Source organism: Ictalurus punctatus, unplaced genomic scaffold (genome assembly GCF_001660625.3).
Source record: "Ictalurus punctatus breed USDA103 unplaced genomic scaffold, Coco_2.0 tig00006342, whole genome shotgun sequence".
Classification (NCBI taxonomy): domain Eukaryota; kingdom Metazoa; phylum Chordata; class Actinopteri; order Siluriformes; family Ictaluridae; genus Ictalurus; species Ictalurus punctatus.
In genome coordinates this window covers 15,001-35,000 of record NW_026521112.1, presented here as the reverse complement: position 1 = coordinate 35,000, position 20,000 = coordinate 15,001, and the positions used below count along the sequence as shown (strand labels likewise).

General features: G+C 45.6%; 1 protein-coding gene across 1 annotated transcript in view; it reads left to right on the top strand.

Annotated features, from left to right (window-relative positions):
- The window catches only part of aacs (acetoacetyl-CoA synthetase), a 44,576-nt gene that overhangs the window by 19,701 nt on the left and 4,875 nt on the right, over positions 1-20,000 (top strand). Inside the window, exons 14-15 of the mRNA XM_053679272.1 lie at positions 2,532-2,645; positions 16,771-16,896. Of these exons, the coding sequence (XP_053535247.1) occupies positions 2,532-2,645; positions 16,771-16,896 (240 nt within the window). The remainder of the gene's footprint in view (positions 1-2,531; positions 2,646-16,770; positions 16,897-20,000) is intronic.

Below are 20,000 nucleotides of genomic sequence, written 5' to 3'. Positions count from 1 at the left end.
TGTGTGTGTGTGTGTGTGTGTGTGTGTGTGTGTGTGTGTGTGTGTGTGTGTGTGTGAGAGAGAGAGAGAGAGAGAGAGATCTCACCCTGTTCAAACAAATTAGCATCAGCACTAACAGCTGTTGTGGACTGAGGGTGGTGTGTGATTGTGTACCCGGGACCGCATGGGTTTGTCTTTATATCTGTTATTCTGTGTCTGTCTGTCTGTCTGTCTGTGTGTGTGTGTGTGTGTGTGTGTGTGTGTGTGTGTGTGTGTGTGTGTGTGTGTAACTGAGGTTTCTCAGTGTGGTACTATCACACGCCACCTGTGCCCGCCGACCCCCCATTGCTAAGGCAGCTGAGCATCACTCTGTGTGTGTGTCTCTATGTGTGTGTGTGTCTCTGTGTGTGTGTGTCTCTATGTGTGTGTGTGTCTCTGTGTGTGTGTGTGTGTGTCTCTGTGTGTGTGTGTGTGTGTGTGTGTCTCTATGTGTGTGTGTGTGTGTGTGTCTGTGTGTGTGTGTCTGTGTGTGTGTGTCTGTGTGTGTGTCTGTGTGTGTGTCTGTGTGTGTGTCTGTGTGTGTGTCTGTGTGTGTGTCTGTGTGTGTGTCTGTGTGTGTGTGTCTGTGTGTGTGTGTCTGTGTGTGTGTCTCTGTGTGTGTGTGTGTGTGTCTGTGTGTGTGTGTCTGTGTGTGTGTGTCTGTGTGTGTGTGTCTGTGTGTGTGTGTCTGTGTGTGTGTGTCTGTGTGTGTGTGTCTGTGTGTGTGTGTCTCTGTGTGTGTGTGTGTCTCTCTGTGTGTGTGTGTGTCTCTCTGTGTGTGTGTGTGTCTCTCTGTGTGTGTGTGTGTCTCTCTGTGTGTGTGTGTGTGTCTCTCTGTGTGTGTGTGTGTCTCTGTGTGTGTGTGTGTCTCTGTGTGTGTGTGTGTGTGTGTGTGTGTGTCTCTGTGTGTGTGTGTGTCTCTGTGTGTGTGTGTGTGTGTCTCTGTGTGTGTGTATGTCTCTCTGTGTGTGTGTCTGTCTAGTTAGCTATTGCTATAAATTTAAAGTGATACTGACAGTCATCACTGCAGGAAATGTACAATAAATATAATCAGATTCTCGCTATAATAATCAGACTCTCGCTATTATAATCAGACTCTCGCTATTATAATCTGATAATCAGATGCTCGCTATAATAATCAGATTCTTGCTATTGATTCTTGCTATAATAATCAGACTCTATAATTCTGAGGTTTTTTGGGTTTTGTTCCTCTCTTGTGAGTCTGATGTTGAGTCTGGAGTTTTTCGGCACTTTTCAGCAGTTTGCGCTGCTTGTTGGCGTTTCGAGCCGACGGTCAGTGTTTGATTGACAGGTCTCGACACCGGCGCTGTTTAATATGTCACACTTGAGGACAGATCTGTTCACTCACTCAGACGCTGTGGTAACCTTTTCAGCATCTCACTGTCTGACCCCTCCCACTGAGAGGAGGCGGGCCTGACCTTGACCTCTGACCTTGAGGCCAAGTGAAGCATATGCGCCCGTTTCCTCCTGGCAACTGTTGTCGTGCCAACCAGACTGACCTCACCATTGAGCCTGCAGGAGGCTTTAACACTTTAAACCCCCACATGACTACCATCTGTACCTCACACACACACACACACACACACACACACACACACACACACACACACACACCTCTCCCTCATGGGTCGACCTGTTTACTGTTCTGCACTGTACTCTTGTGAAACACACTGAGTGTGTGTTAACGGAACCAAACGAAGCTGAGTGAACCAGCGCTTTAATACCACTTAAGATAAACACAATAGTGCACTAGGTAGGGTGTACGTCACCAATATGTCATTCTGTAGTCCCCTAGGTAGTGCGCACATCTAGTGAAGAAGTTATTGGAGATTTATTTGTAGATGTTGGATTTTGCACGCTGTCTCCTGGAAAAACAACATTTACCACTCTTCTATTTTCAATCCTCCTTTCTTTCTTTCTTTCTTTCTTTCTTTCCCTCTCTTTTTATATGTGCTTGCTTTAGTGAATATACAGTACACTCTGTACACTCTGTATAATTTCTGTTACTTTTGGACCTGTCTCTCTCTCTCTCTGTCTGTCTGTCTGCTTCTCTGTCTGTCTCCTTTCTTTTTTTCTCTCTCTCTCATACACATGCTTTTCAGTCTTTCTTTCTTTGTCTTTGTTGCCCGTGTGTGTGTGTGTGTGTGTGTGTGTATAGAATGTAGAATATTCATTAGAATGTGAAGTGTCAGAAATGTCAACACGCAACAACTAAACACTGAAATGTGAGGAGAAAAAAAAGCTCTTGTATGAGCTCACACACACACACACACACACACACACACACACACACAAACACTCGCACTCACACAGGGACAAAAAGTTTACAGAAAAAAACACTTTTTTTCCCAGAGGAACTAATTAAACCTCCTTAAAGATCTATAAAGGGGCTAGGGTGGATGGATGAGCTGTGTGTGTGTGTGTTTCATGTCATCATGGTGTGTGTGTGTGTGTGTGTGTGTGTGTGTGTGTGTGTGTGTGTGTGCATGCAGGCGGGACAGACATCATCTCATGCTTCATGGGGCAGAACTTGACTGTTCCTGTGTACAGAGGCGAGATCCAGGCGAGGAACCTGGGCATGGCTGTGGAGGCCTGGAGTCCTGAAGGTCTGGACCTGCTTTAATTCCTAATCTTCATCCTTCTACACTATCATTACTATCATCACCACCACCATCACAATCATCACCACCACCATCACAATCACCACCACCACCATCACAATCACCACCACCACCATCACAATCACCACCACCACCATCACAATCATCACCACCACCATCACAATCATCACAATCATCACCACCACCATCACAATCACCACCACCATCACAATCATCACCACCACCATCACAATCATCACCACCACCATCACAATCATCACCACCACCATCACAATCATCACCACCACCATCACAATCATCACCACCACCATCACAATCATCACCACCACCACCACCATCACCACCATCACAATCACCACCATCACAATCATCACCACCATCACCACCATCACAATCACCACCATCACAATCATCATCACCACCATCACCACCATCACCATCATCACCACCATCATGATCACCATCACCATCACCACCACCATCACCACCATCACCACCATCACCACCATCACCACCATCACAATCACCATCACCACCATCACCACCATCATCACCACCATCACCACCATCACCATCATCACCACCATCACAATCACCACCATCACCACCATCACCATCATCACCACCATCACAATCACCACCATCACCACCATCACAATCACCACCATCACAATCATCATCACCACCATCACCATCATCACCATCACCACCATCACCATCACCACCATCACCATCACCATCACCACCATCACAATCACCACCATCACAATCACCATCACCACCATCATCACCACCATCACAATCACCACCATCACCACCATCACAATCACCACCACCATCACCATAACAATCACCACCATCACAATCATCATCACCACCATCACAATCACCATCATCACAATCGCCACCATCACCACCAACATCACCATCACCACCTTCACAATCACCACCATCACAACCATCACCATCACCATCACCACCATCACAATCACCACCATCATCCCCACCATCACAATCACCATCATCACCATCACCACCACAATCACCACCATCACCACCATCACAATCACCACCATCAACACCACCATCACAATCACCACCATCACCATCACCACCATCACAATCACAATCACCACCATCACCATCACCATCACCATCATCACCATCACCACCATCACCATCACCACCATCACAATCACCACCATCACAATCACCACCATCACAATCACCACCATCACAATCATCACCACCATCACAATCACCATCATCACAATCGCCATCACCACCTTCACAATCACCACCATCATCATCACCATCACAATCACCACCATCACAATCACCACCATCACAATCATCACCACCATCACCATCATCACCACCATCATGATCACAATCACAATCACCACCATCACCACCATCATCCCCACCATCACAATCACCATCATCGCCATCACAATCACCATCACCACCATCACAATCACCACCATCACAATCACAATCACCACCATCACCACCATCATCCCCACCATCACAATCACCATCATCACCATCATCACCATCACAATCACCACCATCACCACCATCACAATCATCACCACCATCACCATCACAATCACCATCATCCCCACCATCACAATCACCATCATCACCATCATCACCATCACAATCACCATCATCACCATCACAATCACCACCACCACCATCACAATCACCACCACCACCATCACAATCACCACCACCACCATCACCACCACCACCATCACAATCACCACCATCACAATCACCACCATCACAATCACCACCATCACAATCACCATCATCACCATCACAATCACCATCACCATCACAATCACCACCATCACAATCACAATCACCACCATCACCATCACCACCATCACCATCACAATCACCATCACCATCACCACCATCACCATCACCATCACCATCACCATCACCACCATCACAACCACCACCATCACAATCATCATCACCATCACCATCACAATCACCACCATCACAATCACAATCACCACCATCACAATCACCACCATCACCATCACCACCATCACCATCACCACCATCACCATCACCACCATCACCATCACCACCATCACCATCACCACCATCACAATCACCACCATCACAATCACCACCATCACAATCATCACCACCATCACCATCACAATCACCATCATCCCCACCATCATCACCATCACAATCACCATCACCACCATCACCATCACCACCACCACCATCACCATCACCACCATCACCATCACCACCATCACCACCATCACCATCACCACCATCACAATCACCACCATCACAATCATCACCACCATCACAATCACCATCACCACCACCACCATCACAATCACCACCACCACCATCACCATCATCACAATCACCATCACCATCACAATCACCACCACCATCACCATCACCACCATCACCACCATCACAACCATCATCACCACCATCACAATCATCACAATCATCACAATCACCACCATCACCACCATAATCACCACCATCACAACCATCATCACCACAATCACCACCATAATCACCATCATCACCACCATCACAATCACCACCACCACCATCACCACCATAATCACCATCATCACCACCATCACAATCATCACCACCACCATCACAATCACCATCATCACAATCGCCACCATCACCACCACCATCACCATCACCACCTTCACAATCACCACCATCACAACCATCATCACCACCATCACCACCATCACAATCACCACCATCACAATCACCACCATCACCACCATCACCACCATGATCACCATCATCACCACCATCACAACCATCATCACCACCATCACAATCATCACAATCACCACCATCACAATCACCACCATCACAATCACAATAACCACCATCACAATCACAATAACCACCATCACAATCACCACCATCACAATCACAATAACCACCATCACAATCACCATCACCATCATCACCATCACAATCATCATCACCACCATCACAATCACCATCATCACAATCGCCACCATCACCACCACCATCACCATCACCACCTTCACAATCACCACCATCACAATCACCACCATCACAATCATCACCACCATCACCATCACAATCACCATCATCCCCACCATCATCACCATCACAATCACCATCACCACCATCACCATCACCATCACCACCATCACCATCACCACCATCACCATCACCACCATCACCACCATCACCATCACCACCATCACAATCACCACCATCACAATCATCACCACCATCACCATCACAATCACCATCACCACCACCACCATCACAATCACCACCACCACCATCACCATCATCACAATCACCATCACCATCACAATCACCACCATCACAATCACCACCACCATCACCATCACCACCATCACAACCATCATCACCACCATCACAATCATCACAATCATCACAATCACCACCATCACCACCATAATCACCACCATCACAACCATCATCACCACAATCACCACCATAATCACCATCATCACCACCATCACAACCACCATCACCATCACAATCACCACCACCACCATCACAATCACCACCACCACCATCACCATCATCACAATCACCATCACCATCACAATCACCACCATCACAATCACCACCACCATCACCATCACCACCATCACAACCATCATCACCACCATCACAATCATCACAATCATCACAATCACCACCATCACCACCATAATCACCACCATCACAACCATCATCACCACAATCACCACCATAATCACCATCATCACCACCATCACAACCATCATCACCACCATCACAATCATCACAATCACCACCATCACAATCACCACCATCACAATCACCACCATCACAATCACAATAACCACCATCACAATCACAATAACCACCATCACAATCACCACCATCACAATCACAATAACCACCATCACAATCACAATAACCACCATCACAATCACCATCACCATCATCACCATCACAATCATCATCACCACCATCACAATCACCATCATCACAATCGCCACCATCACCACCACCATCACCATCACCACCTTCACAATCACCACCATCACAACCATCATCACCATCACCACCATCACAATCACAATCGCCACCATCACCACCACCATCACCATCACCACCTTCACAATCACCACCATCACAACCATCATCACCACCACCATCACAATCACCACCATCACAATCACAATCACCACCATCACAATCACCATCATCACAATCACCATCATTGCCATCACAATCACCATCACCACCATCACAATCACCACCATTACAATCACAATCACAATCATCATCACCACCATCACAATCAACATCACAATCACCATCATCACCATCATCACCATCATCACCATCACCATCACCATCACAATCACCATCACCACCATCACAATCACCATCATCACAATCGCCACCATCACCACCACCATCACCATCACCACCTTCACAATCACCACCATCACAACCATCATCACCATCACCACCATCACAATCACAATCGCCACCATCACCACCACCATCACCATCACCACCTTCACAATCACCACCATCACAATCATCACCACCATCACAATCACCATCATCACAATCGCCATCACCACCTTCACAATCACCACCATCATCATCACCATCACAATCACCACCATCACAATCACCACCATCACAATCATCACCACCATCACCATCATCACCACCATCATGATCACAATCACAATCACCACCATCACCACCATCATCCCCACCATCACAATCACCATCATCGCCATCACAATCACCATCACCACCATCACAATCACCACCATCACAATCACAATCACCACCATCACCACCATCATCCCCACCATCACAATCACCATCATCACCATCATCACCATCACAATCACCACCATCACCACCATCACAATCATCACCACCATCACCATCACAATCACCATCATCCCCACCAGCACAATCACCATCATCACCATCATCACCATCACAATCACCATCATCACCATCACAATCACCACCACCACCATCACAATCACCACCACCACCATCACCACCACCACCATCACCACCACCACCATCACAATCACCACCATCACAATCACCACCATCACAATCACCACCATCACAATCACCATCATCACCATCACAATCACCATCACCATCACCATCACCACCATCACCATCACAATCACCACCATCACCATCACCACCATCACCATCACCATCACCACCATCACCATCACCATCACCATCACCACCATCACCATCACCACCATCACAACCACCACCATCACCATCACAATCACCATCATCCCCACCATCATCACCATCACAATCACCATCACCACCATCACCATCACCACCACCACCATCACCATCACCACCATCACCATCACCACCATCACCACCATCACCATCACCACCATCACAATCACCACCATCACAATCATCACCACCATCACAATCACCATCACCACCACCACCATCACAATCACCACCACCACCATCACCATCATCACAATCACCATCACCATCACAATCACCACCACCATCACCATCACCACCATCACCACCATCACAACCATCATCACCACCATCACAATCATCACAATCATCACAATCACCACCATCACCACCATAATCACCACCATCACAACCATCATCACCACAATCACCACCATAATCACCATCATCACCACCATCACAATCACCACCACCACCATCACCACCATAATCACCATCATCACCACCATCACAATCATCACCACCACCATCACAATCACCATCATCACAATCGCCACCATCACCACCACCATCACCATCACCACCTTCACAATCACCACCATCACAACCATCATCACCACCATCACCACCATCACAATCACCACCATCACAATCACCACCATCACCACCATCACCACCATGATCACCATCATCACCACCATCACAACCATCATCACCACCATCACAATCATCACAATCACCACCATCACAATCACCACCATCACAATCACAATAACCACCATCACAATCACAATAACCACCATCACAATCACCACCATCACAATCACAATAACCACCATCACAATCACCATCACCATCATCACCATCACAATCATCATCACCACCATCACAATCACCATCATCACAATCGCCACCATCACCACCACCATCACCATCACCACCTTCACAATCACCACCATCACAATCACCACCATCACAATCATCACCACCATCACCATCACAATCACCATCATCCCCACCATCATCACCATCACAATCACCATCACCACCATCACCATCACCACCACCACCAGCACCATCACCACCATCACCATCACCACCATCACCACCATCACCATCACCACCATCACAATCACCACCATCACAATCATCACCACCATCACCATCACAATCACCATCACCACCACCACCATCACAATCACCACCACCACCATCACCATCATCACAATCACCATCACCATCACAATCACCACCATCACAATCACCACCACCATCACCATCACCACCATCACAACCATCATCACCACCATCACAATCATCACAATCATCACAATCACCACCATCACCACCATAATCACCACCATCACAACCATCATCACCACAATCACCACCATAATCACCATCATCACCACCATCACAACCACCATCACCATCACAATCACCACCACCACCATCACAATCACCACCACCACCATCACCATCATCACAATCACCATCACCATCACAATCACCACCATCACAATCACCACCACCATCACCATCACCACCATCACAACCATCATCACCACCATCACAATCATCACAATCATCACAATCACCACCATCACCACCATAATCACCACCATCACAACCATCATCACCACAATCACCACCATAATCACCATCACCACCATCACAACCATCATCACCACCATCACAATCACCATCACCATCACAATCACCACCATCACAATCACAATCACCACCATCACCATCACCACCATCACCATCACCATCACCACCATCACCATCACCATCACCATCACCACCATCACCATCACCACCATCACAACCACCACCATCACCATCACAATCACCATCATCCCCACCATCATCACCATCACAATCACCATCACCACCATCACCATCACCACCACCACCATCACCATCACCACCATCACCATCACCACCATCACCACCATCACCATCACCACCATCACAATCACCACCATCACAATCATCACCACCATCACAATCACCATCACCACCACCACCATCACAATCACCACCACCACCATCACCATCATCACAATCACCATCACCATCACAATCACCACCACCATCACCATCACCACCATCACCACCATCACAACCATCATCACCACCATCACAATCATCACAATCATCACAATCACCACCATCACCACCATAATCACCACCATCACAACCATCATCACCACAATCACCACCATAATCACCATCATCACCACAATCACAATCACCACCATCACCACCATCATCCCCACCATCACAATCACCATCATCGCCATCACAATCACCATCACCACCATCACAATCACCACCATCACAATCACAATCACCACCATCACCACCATCATCCCCACCATCACAATCACCATCATCACCATCATCACCATCACAATCACCACCATCACCACCATCACAATCATCACCACCATCACCATCACAATCACCATCATCCCCACCATCACAATCACCATCATCACCATCATCACCATCACAATCACCATCATCACCATCACAATCACCACCACCACCATCACAATCACCACCACCACCATCACCACCACCACCATCACCACCACCACCATCACAATCACCACCATCACAATCACCACCATCACAATCACCACCATCACAATCACCATCATCACCATCACAATCACCATCACCATCACAATCACCACCATCACAATCACAATCACCACCATCACCATCACCACCATCACCATCACCATCACCACCATCACCATCACCATCACCATCACCACCATCACCATCACCACCATCACAACCACCACCATCACCATCACAATCACCATCATCCCCACCATCATCACCATCACAATCACCATCACCACCATCACCATCACCACCACCACCATCACCATCACCACCATCACAATCACCACCATCACAATCATCACCACCATCACCATCACAATCACCATCATCCCCACCATCATCACCATCACCATCACCATCACCACCATCACCATCACCACCACCACCATCACCATCACCACCATCACCATCACCACCATCACCACCATCACCATCACCACCATCACAATCACCACCATCACAATCATCACCACCATCACCATCACAATCACCATCACCACCACCACCATCACAATCACCACCACCACCATCACCATCATCACAATCACCATCACCATCACAATCACCACCATCACAATCACCACCACCATCACCATCACCACCATCACAACCATCATCACCACCATCACAATCATCACAATCATCACAATCACCACCATCACCACCATAATCACCACAATCACCACCATAATCACCATCATCACCACCATCACAACCATCATCACCACCATCACAATCATCACAATCACCACCATCACAATCACCACCATCACAATCACAATAACCACCATCACAATCACAATAACCACCATCACAATCACCACCATCACAATCACAATAACCACCATCACAATCACAATAACCACCATCACAATCACCATCACCATCATCACCATCACAATCATCATCACCACCATCACAATCACCATCATCACAATCGCCACCACCACCATCACCATCACCACCTTCACAATCACCACCATCACAACCATCATCACCATCACCACCATCACAATCACAATCGCCACCATCACCACCACCATCACCATCACCACCTTCACAATCACCACCATCACAACCATCATCACCACCACCATCACAATCACCACCATCACAATCACAATCACCACCATCACAATCACCATCATCACAATCACCATCATTGCCATCACAATCACCATCACCACCATCACAATCACCACCATTACAATCACAATCACAATCATCATCACCACCATCACAATCACCATCACAATCACCATCATCACCATCATCACCATCACAATCACCACCATCACAATCACCACCACCACCATCACCATCACAATCACCATCACCACCATCACAATCACCATCATCACAATCGCCACCATCACCACCACCATCACCATCACCACCTTCACAATCACCACCATCACAACCATCATCACCATCACCACCATCACAATCACAATCGCCACCATCACCACCACCATCACCATCACCACCTTCACAATCACCACCATCACAACCATCATCACCATCACCATCACAATCACCACCATCACAATCACCATCATCACAATCACCATCATTGCCATCACAATCACCATCACCATCACAATCACCACCATCACAATCACAATCACAATCATCATCACCACCATCACAATCACCATCACAATCACCATCACCACCATCATCACCATCACAATCACCACCATCACAATCACCATCATCACAATCACCATCATTGCCATCACAATCACCATCACCACCATCACAATCACCACCATCACAATCACAATCACAATCATCATCACCACCATCACAATCACCATCACAATCACCATCACCACCATCATCACCATCACAATCACCACCATCACAATCACCACCACCACCATCACAATCACCACCATCACAATCACAATCACCACCATCACAATCACAATAACCACCATCACAATCACCACCATCACAATAACAATAACCACCATCACAATCACAATAACCACCATCACAATCACCATCACCATCATCACCATCACCATCACAATCATCATCACCACCATCACAATCACCATCATCACAATCGCCACCATCACCACCACCATCACCATCACCACCATCACAACCATCATCACCATCACCACCATCACAATCACAATCGCCACCATCACCACCACCATCATCACAATCACCATCATTGCCATCACCACCATCACAACCATCATCACCATCACCATCACAATCACAATCACCACCATCACAATCACCATCATCACAATCACCATCATTGCCATCACAATCACCATCACCACCATCACAATCACCACCATCACAATCACAATCACAATCATCATCACCACCATCACAATCACCATCACAATCATCACCACCATCATCACCATCACAATCACCACCATCACAATCACCACCACCACCATCACAATCACCACCACCACCATCACAATCACCACCATCACAATCACCACCATCACCATCACCACCTTCACAATCACCACCATCACAACCATCATCACCACCATCACAATCACCACCATCACAATCACCACCATAATCACCATCATCACCACCATCACAACCATCATCACCACCATCACAATCACCACCATCACAATCACCATCACCACCACCATCACCATCACAATCACCACCATCACAATCATCATCACCACCATCACAATCACCATCATCACAATCGCCACCATCACCATCACCACCTTCACAATCACCACCTTCACAATCACCACCATCACAACCATCATCACCACCATCACAATCACCACCATCACAATCACCACCATCACCACCATCACCACCATCACAACCATAATAACCACCATCACAATCATCACAATCACCATCACCACCATCACAATCACCATCACCATCACCACCATCACAACCATCATCACCACCATCACAATCATCACAATCATCACAATCACCACCATCACCACCATAATCACCACCATCACAACCATCATCACCACAATCACAATCACCACCATCACAATCACCACCATCACCACCATAATCACCATCACCACCACCACCATCACAATCACCATCATCACCACCATCACAATCACCACCATCACAATCACCACCATCACAATCACCACCATCACCATCATCACCACCATCACCATCATCACCATGATCACCATCACCATCATCACCACCATCACAATCACCACCATCACAATCATCATCACCATCACCACAATCATCATCACCACCATCACCATCATCACAATCACCATCACCATCACCACCATCATCATCACCACCATCACCACCATCACAATCACCATCACCACCATCCATCACAATCACCATCATCACCACCATCACAATCATCACAATCACCATCATCACCACCATCATCATCACCATCACAATCACCATCACAATCACAATCACAATCACCACCATCACAATCACAATCACCACCATCACCATCACCACCATCACCATCACCATCACCACCATCACCATCACCACCATCACAATCACCACCATCACAATCACCACCATCACAATCATCACCACCATCACCATCACAATCACCATCATCCCCACCATCATCACCATCACAATCACCATCACCATCACAATCACCACCATCACCATCACCATCACCACCATCACCATCACCACCATCACCATCACCACCATCACCATCACCACCATCACCATCACCACCATCACAATCACCACCATCACAATCATCACCACCATCACCATCACAATCACCACCACCACCACCACCATCACCATCACCACCATCACCATCACAATCACCACCATCACAATCACCATCACCACCATCACCATCACCACCATCACCACCATCACCATCACCACCATCACCATCACCACCATCACCATCACCACCACCACCATCACAATTACCATCACCATCACCACCATCACCATCACCACCATCACCATCACCACCATCACCATCACCACCACCACCATCACCACCATAATCACCATCACCATCACCACCATCACAATCACCACCACCATCACCATCACAATCACCACCATCACAATCATCATCACCACCATCACAATCACCATCATCACAATCGCCACCATCACCACCACCATCACCATCACCACCTTCACAATCACCACCATCACAACCATCATCACCACCATCACCACCATCACAATCACCACCATCACAATCACCACCATCACCACCATAATCACCATCATCACCACCATCACAACCATCATCACCACCATCACAATCATCACAATCACCACCATCACAATCACCACCATCACAATCACCACCATCACAATCACAATAACCACCATCACAATCACAATAACCACCATCACAATCACCACCATCACAATCACAATAACCACCATCACAATCACAATAACCACCATCACAATCACCATCACCATCATCACCATCACCATCACAATCATCATCACCACCATCACAATCACCATCATCACAATCGCCACCATCACCACCACCATCACCATCACCACCTTCACAATCACCACCATCACAACCATCATCACCATCACCACCATCACAATCACAATCGCCACCATCACCACCACCTTCACAATCACCACCATCACAACCATCATCACCATCACCATCACAATCACCACCATCACAATCACAATCACCACCATCACAATCACCATCATCACAATCACCATCATTGCCATCACAATCACCATCACCACCATCACAATCACCACCATCACAATCACAATCACCACCATCACCACCATCATCCCCACCATCACAATCACCATCATCACCATCATCACCATCACAATCACCACCATCACCACCATCACAATCATCACCACCATCATCACCATCACAATCACCACCATCACAATCACAATCACCACCATCACAATCACCACCACCACCATCACAATCACCACCATCACAATCACCACCATCACCATCACCACCTTCACAATCACCACCATCACAACCATCATCACCACCATCACAATCACCACCATCACAATCACCACCATAATCACCATCATCACGACCATCACAACCATCATCACCACCATCACAATCATCACAATCACCACCATCACAATCACCACCATCACAATCACCATCACCACCACCATCACCATCACAATCACCACCATCACAATCATCATCACCACCATCACAATCACCATCATCACAATCGCCACCATCACCATCACCACCTTCACAATCACCACCTTCACAATCACCACCATCACAACCATCATCACCACCATCACAATCACCACCATCACCACCATCACCACCATCACAACCATAATAACCACCATCACAATCATCACAATCACCATCACCACCATCACAATCACCATCACCATCATCACCACCATCACAACCATCATCACCACCATCACAATCATCACAATCACCACCATCACAATCACCACCATCACCACCATAATCACCACCATCACAACCATCATCACCACAATCACCACCATCACAATCACCACCATCACCACCATAATCACCATCACCATCATCACCACCATCACAATCACCATCATCACCACCATCACAATCACCACCATCACAATCACCACCATCACAATCACCACCATCACCATCATCACCACCATCACCACCATCACCATCATCACCATGATCACCATCACCATCATCACCACCATCACAATCACCACCATCACAATCATCATCACCATCACCACAATCATCATCACCACCATCACCATCATCACAATCACCATCATCACCATCACCACCATCATCATCACCACCATCACCACCATCACAATCACCATCACCACCATCCATCACAATCACCATCATCACCACCATCACAATCATCACAATCACCATCATCACCACCATCATCATCACCATCATAATCATCATCTACTCCTTCACCTTCTACTTCTCCATCTGTATCTTCTAATCATTTTCATTTAAAGTGTGATACACTGAAGGAATGTTGGAGAATTATCACAGTGACACCTGATGATGTCATCAAGGGCGTTACAGCAGCCAACCAATCAGCTTTTTTCCTCTTTCTTCTCTCATCTCTGAAGTAATTCTGTATTGGGATGAAGCGACCCTTCTCTTTACGGTTCTGTAACTGTGTGTGTGTGTGTGTGTGTGTGTGTGTAGGTAAAGCGGTGTGGGGTGAGAGTGGTGAGTTGGTGTGCTTGAAGCCGATCCCGTGTCAGCCCACTCACTTCTGGAACGACGATAATGGCAACAAATACCACAAAGCATATTTCTCCACCTTCCCAGGTAACTCACACACACACACACACATACATACATATATATATATATATATATATATATATATATATATATATATATATATATATATATATATATATATATATATATTTACACACACGCAGCGTATACACCAGGTTATAACTACAGTAGTTTGTTTCTGTGGCTATGATGATTTAATACTAAACTCAAACTGAGGAATTGTAACTAGTTGACGTGGCCGTCAGGGGGCGGAGCTTCAGTCATTCACGTCAGTGCTGAGGAAGATGAAGGAGAAACAGGATGAAGCAGTTCACAGCCATGTAATAAATGTATACATTTCACCCAAAAGCTCCTCCTACAGACACGCCTCCTCAACACCTCAAAACTCTGCCCATAGGCACGCCTCCTCAATACTGAGTTGAAAACAATTAGAAGTGAGAGAACCTGTGTGTAGTCAGCTGTCTCTGTATGTGTGTGTGTGTGTGTGTGTGTGTGTGTGTGTGTGTGTGTGTGTGTGTGAGAGAGCTCTACATCATTGATTAAATGATCAGAGTATCAGCTGGAGGAAAGGAGTCTGTCAGCCCGAGTTAGAGTACAGCAGAAATCTTCACTAAACCATTTAGGTGTATGTGTGTGTGTGTGTGTGTGTGTGTGTGTGTGTGTGTGTGTGTGTGTCATTTCCACAATAATCCAGCATCCTGTCCAGTCATTTCTGTTAATGAGACCCAGAGCAGTTTACTGACCCACTCACTGTCACTGTTCATCAATATAACACACACACACACACACACACACACACACACACTCTTACTCTCTCTCTCTCTCTCTCTCTCATACACACACACTCTCTTTCTCTCTCATACACCCTCTCTCACACAGAATCTCTCTCTTGCGCTCTCTCTCTCGCTCTCATTCACACACACACACACACACACACACACACACACAGACTGATGGATTAGTAAATAGAGCGATCTGGAAAAATCTAAGGCATGTTCCAGGCTTTGATTGATTGATTGATTGGAGATTTTGTGAACAGGAAGATCAGTGTGTTAAATGGATGATGTATGTAATAAACCGTTATTTTATTCTACTGCGTGTCCTCACGGATGTTGTGTGTCACCCCTGTTCTAAATTATTTACATGAACGTCTGTGGAAGTTTACACGAGGACGGTATTCTGAAATACGCAGATGACTCGGTGATGGTGAGTGTTCCGCAGGAACAGGATGGAGGGCGTGGTCCTGGAGCGGATGACCGTGATGGGGTGTAGTAAAGTCCACCTGCAGTTAAATCTTTAGTTAAATCTAAAGACCTGTTCATGAAGTGTGTGAGTGGACATTAAGTCCAGGGTTGATGAAGATAGATTGTGGATATGGAGACGATTATAAAAGTCTTGGGAACGTGATTTTTTAATTTTATTTATTTTTTTATGGAAGATGAAAACATTTCATGTTTGCTCCAAGATCATGACTTTATTTTAGAAGTGTTTTGTATCGTTGTCTGGTTTAGCGATCTTACTTTACTAGTCGGAACAGGGTAATGATCTTGTTACAGTTTCAGGAGAAGTTATAGAGTAAGTCCAAACCAGCTTATTGATCATGGTTTGAATAAGGGAAATTCAGTTTTAAGAAATTTAGATCATCCTTTATATAAAGAATTTCACTTGTTGCCTTCTGGGCGTGGTTTTAGAGCTGAGTGAAGAACAAAAATATTTAAGGGTGTATTTTTGTTTCGGTGGCTGTTTGTTCAATGCGCTCTTCATAGGTAGATTTCTATGAGCTATGATTAGTGCGATGTGTATTATAGATTGTGTGTGTGTTATAGATTGTTTGTGTGTTATAGATTGTGTGTGTATTATAGATTGTGTGTGTGTTATAGATTGTGTGTGTATTATAGATTGTTTGTGTGTTATAGATTGTTTGTGTGTTATAGATTGTTTGTGTGTTATAGATTGTGTGTGTGTTATAGATTGTTTGTGTGTTATAGATTGTTTGTGTGTTATAGATTGTGTGTGTGTTATAGATTGTGTGTGTGTTATAGATTGTTTGTGTGTTATAGATTGTGTGTGTGTTATAGATTGTGTGTGTGTTATAGATTGTGTGTGTGTTATAGATTGTTTGTGTGTTATAGATTGTTTGTGTGTTATAGATTGTGTGTGTGTTATAGATTGTGTGTGTGTTATAGATTGTTTGTGTGTTATAGATTGTGTGTGTGTTATAGATTGTTTGTGTGTTATAGATTGTGTGTGTGTTATAGATTGTTTGTGTGTTATAGATTGTGTGTGTGTTATAGATTGTTTGTGTGTTATAGATTGTGTGTGTGTTATAGATTGTGTGTGTGTTATAGATTGTTTGTGTGTTATAGATTGTGTGTGTTATAGATTGTTTGTGTGTTATAGATTGTGTGTGTGTTATAGATTGTTTGTGTGTTATAGATTGTGTGTGTGTTATAGATTGTGTGTGTGTTATAGATTGTGTGTGTGTTATAGATTGTGTGTGTGTTATAGATTGTGTGTGTATTATAGATTGTGTGTGTGTTATAGATTGTTTGTGTGTTATAGATTGTGTGTGTGTTATAGATTGTTTGTGTGTTATAGATTGTGTGTGTGTTATAGATTGTGTGTGTGTTATAGATTGTTTGTGTGTTATAGATTGTGTGTGTGTTATAGATTGTGTGTGTGTTATAGATTGTGTGTGTGTTATAGATTGTTTGTGTGTTATAGATTGTGTGTGTGTTATAGATTGTGTGTGTGTTATAGATTGTGTGTGTGTTATAGATTGTGTGTGTGTTATAGATTGTTTGTGTGTCTGTTACCTTTTGCTGCAAAACTAGTTTCCCCTAAGGGGGACAATAAAAAGTAAACAACAACAACAAACAATTGATTGAAGTGCCAATAGAATGCAGGTAGAGTGAGGGGACTGACAGGTGACTGGGCAGATAGACAGGTGACTGGGCAGATAGACAGGTGACTGGGCAGATAGACAGGTGACTGGGCAGTCAGATGGACAGAGGGGCAGAGAGATGAATGAGCAGACAGTAAGGGGGACAGACAGACGGATGGACGTATCAGCAGATGAATGGGCAGATGGTAGGATCGAGAGAGACAGACAGATAAACAGTAACCAG